The 6000-nt window shown below is 47.8% G+C and overlaps 1 protein-coding gene across 3 annotated transcripts in view; it reads right to left on the bottom strand.

Moving 5' to 3' along the window:
* CCNY (cyclin Y) overlaps positions 1-5359 on the bottom strand; it is a 123322-nt gene extending 117963 nt beyond the window's left edge. Inside the window, exon 1 of one of the 3 annotated variants that reach the window (XM_039548301.1) lies at positions 4931-5359. In XM_039548301.1, the coding sequence (XP_039404235.1) occupies positions 4931-5084 (154 nt within the window). In that variant the 5' untranslated portion in view covers positions 5085-5359. The remainder of the gene's footprint in view (positions 1-4930) is intronic. The other 2 variants (XM_039548302.1, XM_039548303.1) reach the window with 2 other exon arrangements.
* Positions 5360-6000: the final 641 nt, after the last annotated feature.

Genomic DNA, 6000 nt, shown 5'->3' on the forward strand with positions numbered 1-6000 from the left:
TGACTTCATACAGGGTGTACATTTATTGGTTTGATGTGAACAATGTAAAAATGAGGTTTTGGGAAGGCTTTGTACGACATGATGGTGCCTCTTAGGAGAAGCAGGGCACAGACAGAACAATCAGATAAGGCTGGTAACAGAAGAAAAAAGAAAGCTGTGCAGGAGGCATCATTAGCAAGGTGCAATATGGGCCTAGGTTCACTGATGAAGGCCATAGCAGGCTGCATTTGTAAATTTTTGATGCAGTGGATCCTTGATACATGACCTCTGACAAATGCTTAAGTAGGTAATACCAAATACCAAATACCAAAACAGTAGTACTGAAAGGCACATAGATCACCTCTGTGCTGGACTTCTGGCTAAGGGAACAAGAACATTTTTTGAACGAGAATTTTCTGTAAACCAAATAGGCTTTGTTTTTAAAGAAAGGCTATCCTTGTACAATCCACGTTTTAGCAGGAATGTCTGTGTGCAGCACACTGCATGTTTAATTTGCTTCTGAAGTGCTTATGTCTTGACTTTTGTCAAGTAGGTCAGTTACTTCACAACGTGCAACCCATCATGCCCTAGCTCTTGAAAACACCAGTATTCCCTTTAAGCAAAATTCCATTAGGTATATGGGGCAGACATTTTAAAACTTCCTTCTATTTTGCTAAAATCTCATAATTCTTATAAAACCCAGCAGACGAGATACACAAATACTAACTAATCTCATGTCAGATTCTCCCTTATGGCAGTTCCAAGAAGATGGAGGGAGAAAAAATATGTAAATGAACAAATAAATGGCTTTTTAAAAAGCAGTCCATTCTTAGGAGCCTGTGCATTATGCAGCAAAAACATGATTGACCCATCATGAAAAGGGCTGAAAAGGTTTATCAGTGATGCACAGTTGCACAGAACATTATCTGAGCTAGCAATGCATGACCTAGTGACATTAGCAGTTTACAAAGAAAAAAAAAAACCTGATTTTTGTGGGGTGAAGGGGAAAAAAGGAGAGGGGCTGATCATTAAGAACTGTCTTTTCTTGAAATAGCCTAGGAACTCTCCATCTAGTCTCTGTTTCAGGAACAGCCTTTTGGCCAATTTCATTGTATGGTATCAGCTTTGCTTCACACCATCATATTTGTGGTAAGATGTTCCCTTTCACCCCCTCACTACAGCTCCGTACTTGAAAAGCTGACTATAGAAATCATGCTTCAAACAGAGAAATCACATCTGAGCACATGAGCTTATGCTGCCTTTTCTCAAGTTAAGCCACCACTGGGTCTGACTGTGACTTGCTGATGTAAAGAGTAAGTGGAGTCTAGGCTATGGGTAGCCCAGCCAGTGAGGACTTACACAATGCATACACCAAGGTGCTTACACAGCTTGCACAGGCAAAAGTTTGCATCCAAATGAGATACGGAATCTGACACATAAAGCTTTTAACTATTGTTACTTATGGCTGCCATTAACTGCTGTAAAAGAATCTTGACAGCAAATAGGTAGATGTAGGAATCTACAAGTTTTGAATCCACTGCCATAATTTTCTTAAAGTAAACTTCTAAATGTGAAGCACTGAGAAATGTGGAAGCTCAGCCTAAGTAATAAATCATCAAAACCAGAAGGTAACGTCTGTACGTTACAGTTACCCTCTTCCTCAAAAGAGAAAAACATAAAAAATCTGTTAGGTGTTCTTCATTATCATGGGTCTGTACAAACTAACAATAAAACAAATAAAAAAGCATTCAGAAACAAACAAAAGCAAAGCATTCTGGTGACCGCACAATATTCAGAGAGGCAATTTTGCACATGTGGATTTTTCTAGAAGTCCACTACCTTCTTAGAAATTTGAGGGGAAGAAAAAAGAGGAAAAAAGGTAAATTCAACTTTACTATTCTCCAGAACAAGTCACTTGATAAATACCTCCTAATCAAAACTCTTTCAAAATTCCCCTTTTCTTTCAGATGCCAATTTATAAACAGTTGTAAAATATTACAGAAATTGAGATTTTTCTGGCAAGGTACCAGTGATGTAGAGATATTTTGTTATAAAAAACCAATTCCTACTGAAAAATAATTCCTCCACCTGTTCCTTAAAACACTACTAGTGGATTGTGTATGGAACTTGAATTAGAGAAGACAATTCAAAAGCATGATTTTGAAGGCAGATTTGATGAACATTTCCTTAGGGAGTACATAAGACAGGCAGATGTCAAACAGTTCCACTAGTACTAAAATTTCCAGTTAAATCTCTCTGAGGTTTGACATCCCTCTCTCTTTTTCTTTCTCCCTCTCATACTGCCAGAAAGAGGGCCTGTAACAGTGAAAACCATGCATCTCTTAAAAGCTTAAAATAGCCCACAGCTGATTTAATGGTTCTAAAAGTTCTTGATTTATTAAAGCAGATTTACCCACTTCAAAAAGTAAAATATTTCCTGAACTTCCATCAATATGAGCATGAAAACAACTTCCACACAAAACACAGTAACTCAGACACTACATGACATGGTCTTTACAGTTCCTAAAGGTACCACTGACAAACGAAACGACTGTTAGAGACATGAATTTGCACTTTGAGACCTGTCACTGACACATATACCCAAGCAGGATGGAAGGGCTCTCACTTGAAGAACAGTGAGAAATAAATTTGAAGTGTCAGAAATGTCTCCTTTCAGTGCATTAGTCTCAGTCATCATTTATTTAATTTTTAAAAAAAGTACATTTGGCAACACTACCAATTTAAGAAACCTTATGACTTGCAGGAACACTAAGGAATAAACATCCAGCATTCTCTCACAACTCAGATAACCAGACTATTGTTCTTTCATTGTAAAATGGTAAAAATATCATCAGAGTTTTCTACTGTGAAGGGGTTTTCCCACCCCAGTGTCTCACCCACCAACATCTGTATACCATACAACCTCAAACGATCTAACAACAAAAACATAATAGCTAGTCTAATATGAAATAACATTTCAGAAACAGAATCATCCTATTACATTTAATAGTCATCATCTTTAACCAAGAGACCTTCAGTGAGCATGACTCCAGGGTAACAGACCTGCAACAAAGCACACTTCAAAAAGTTGTTTTACCCCAGTCTGTCCCATTGTTTTGCATGTACAGACATTTATTACCCATCGGTCTCCCCAATGAAAACTTACTTCTCAGACTCTATCCATAAAAAGGGTCAAGAGTAGAGTAAAGCATAAAAAGGAAACCCAAAACTCTTCTTTTTCAAATTTGAAGACAGCTTGCCCATTTGAAACTGTGGCATTGCACCGACAATGGCCCCAGACAAAAACCAACAAAACGTAAAAATAAATAATGTATGAGGTATTTTCTGTGTTCTAAAAACAGGTTACAACTCTAGCCTTGAAACATGCCACAGTTTAAAGGAGAAGAGAGACAGAACACACATGTACCTTGACCCAACAAATGAAACAACCAACCAATAAAGATTTTCTGGGTTTTTTTGCAAATAACTACTAAGATGCAGGAACTTACCTGCATTACATGCACGTGTAATGTGCAAACACACATGCACTTACTATTTCCATCAAAGCCTTTCTTCCCATCCATAAAAAAAAAAAAAGGCACACCAAGAACAAGGCACAAAACCCACACATCTCTGACCAAAAACTTCACTGCAGCCTGTGTTGTTGTAGATGGAGAAATCCGTGCCATCAGAGAGAGCTGCATCCTGCTACACTGTACACCACTGATGCTGTAAGAATTAATCATTCACAGATCAACAATTGGTTCTTTCACCTCTCTGGCTTTCTCAGATCAGATCATTATGTATTTTTTCCACCTACTGATCCTGTTAGACTCAATTTTTCAACTGCATGTAGCAAAGACATCTGAAAAATATTCCTATTTCTAGAATGCACCTCACTGAAAGAAACTAGTGAGGGTACATATGCTTCCACGGGCTTCACAACTTTACCAGTGTCAAAAAGTGACTGAACATTGAATTCTGTACTAAATCACAATCTAATAAACTGTGAAAAAATGTGGAAGGCAAACTGAAGGGCACCAAAGTCCTTCTTTCTGGCTTTCTACCAAAGGCAGTTCATGTGAACAAATCCATGAGATAGCTGACCTTCTAGCAAGTAAAGTTTTAGGACTAAATACTTCAGCTAATCAAAAACTAAATTACACATATACATTAACTCAACCCACATCTTTAAAATAAAGCTGTATTCTGGCGAGCCAGAACGGCACCGCATTCAGTCACGACTAAACCAACAGGAACATGGCTTTTTTAATACCTCTGCAGAGAAAGAGAGAGCGAGGCAGTATTCATGATGAGTACTGTACTTCATCATGACAGTAACGGAAGAAAAAGTCACTGGAAGAGAAGGTTGTCATGGGAAGCATTTCTCCCACTTTTATCGCTGGCAGGGTTTGTCCTTTAAACGCTCACCCCTGCAGAGGCCTGGCAGGTGACATCCCGGCAGGTGACGTGAGCTCGGCACAGCCAGCCCTGCCAAGGGCGAGGGACACTCCCCTGGGCCACAGCCGAGCCCCAGGTGTATGAGCCCGCCGGGACCGACCGTAATATCACCTCACGACGTTCTGAAGGGCGAAGGGTCTCGGCAGCGCAGACCCGGGGCTAAAAAACTGCACCCTGCCAGAGGATGCGGCGCGGCGCGGGGGGAGGATGCTCCCAGCCCCCGCTAGAAGGGTCCCGCACAGCACTCCCCGGGGACATGAGCAGCTCTGGAGGCGGAATGTACCGCGGTATCCCCGTGAGCCCCGCGGGGGCGGGCACGGGGACCGGCACCGTCCGTGGCAGCGCGGAGGGACGCGGTGCCGGGACAGCGGGACCGGCCGGACCGGCCCCACCCGCGGGGGAGCCGCCGGGGCAGAGCCGTGCCCGCCGCAGGGAGTGGAGGGGAGGGGAAGGGATGCAGCGGCTCCCCGGGGCGCCCGCCCGCGCTCACCGTCGATGTTCTCCCGGTCGCTGATGTGCTGCAGGTTGCAGCCCGTGTCCTCCCGGCTCAGCTCGGCCTCGGGGCGGTAGGACTCCAGCCGAGAGTGGGCATTCCGGCGCAGCTTGGGGCTGGAGGAGACGCAGCAGGACGTGGTGTTCCCCATCTTCTCTGCCCGGCCCCGGCCCGGCCCGGCTCGGGAGGAGGCGAGGGGCGGCCGGTCAGCGGGGGTGGCGGGAAGCCATGGGCGGCAGCGGCGACAAGAGGGAGCGGCGGCGGGGGAGGAGGCGGCGGCTGCGGCGCCCTGCGGCTGCACTCGCCGGCGGTTCCCCCCGGCGGCTCATCCGCGGAGGCGGCCCCACAGAGCGGCCCGCCGGCGTGGGCTGCCGCAGCTAAGCCGCCCTCCTCCGCGGGCGGGCAGCGCGGGGCCCGCCGGGGCACAGCCCCATCCTCCCCCGCCCCCGCGCAGCCGCCGGGCCCGCTCCGCGCACGCACCCACGCGGCAGCACCGCAGCCTCCGCGGCAGCGACACCGCAGCAGCAGCGGCGGCGGCAGCAGCAGCCGCCCCGGGCGGCCCCCGCGAACCGGTTCCGGTTCAAGCGGGCGGTGACGCCTCCCGCCGGGCGGGCTGCGGGAGCGGCCGCCCCGGCAGCCACTGGCGGAGCCCCCCTGAGCCGCGGCCCCTGGGTCTCCGGCCCTCCTTGCTCGAGCGTCTCGCACACGGACACTCTCCCACAATCCAGGAGCTCAGCACGCTGGTGCCGGAGGGAGCGGGGGCGGCAGCCGCTGCCTCCCCGCGGGGCCCGGCCAGGCTGAGGCCGCACTGCTGGCCCGGGGGCTCCTCGGGGACCCTCCGTGCTCGTGTTCGCAGCAGGGACCCCGCGGGAGGCCCGATCCAGGCCGGAGCCCGAGCCCGGCCCGGCCCCGCACCTGCCCCGCCGTGAGGGGCCCGCATGCGGTAGGAAATAGTCACTGGTGTCCCAGAGCTTTGTAGGGACTGCACGAATTCTCTGAAAACTTGTTAAGCTTTCCTGTAGACTGACGGTTCCAAAGATAACAGGCCACAGAGAAATGAGAGGGTG

This window comes from Corvus cornix, chromosome 2 (genome assembly GCF_000738735.6).
Source record: "Corvus cornix cornix isolate S_Up_H32 chromosome 2, ASM73873v5, whole genome shotgun sequence".
NCBI classification, from domain to species: Eukaryota; Metazoa; Chordata; class Aves; order Passeriformes; family Corvidae; genus Corvus; species Corvus cornix.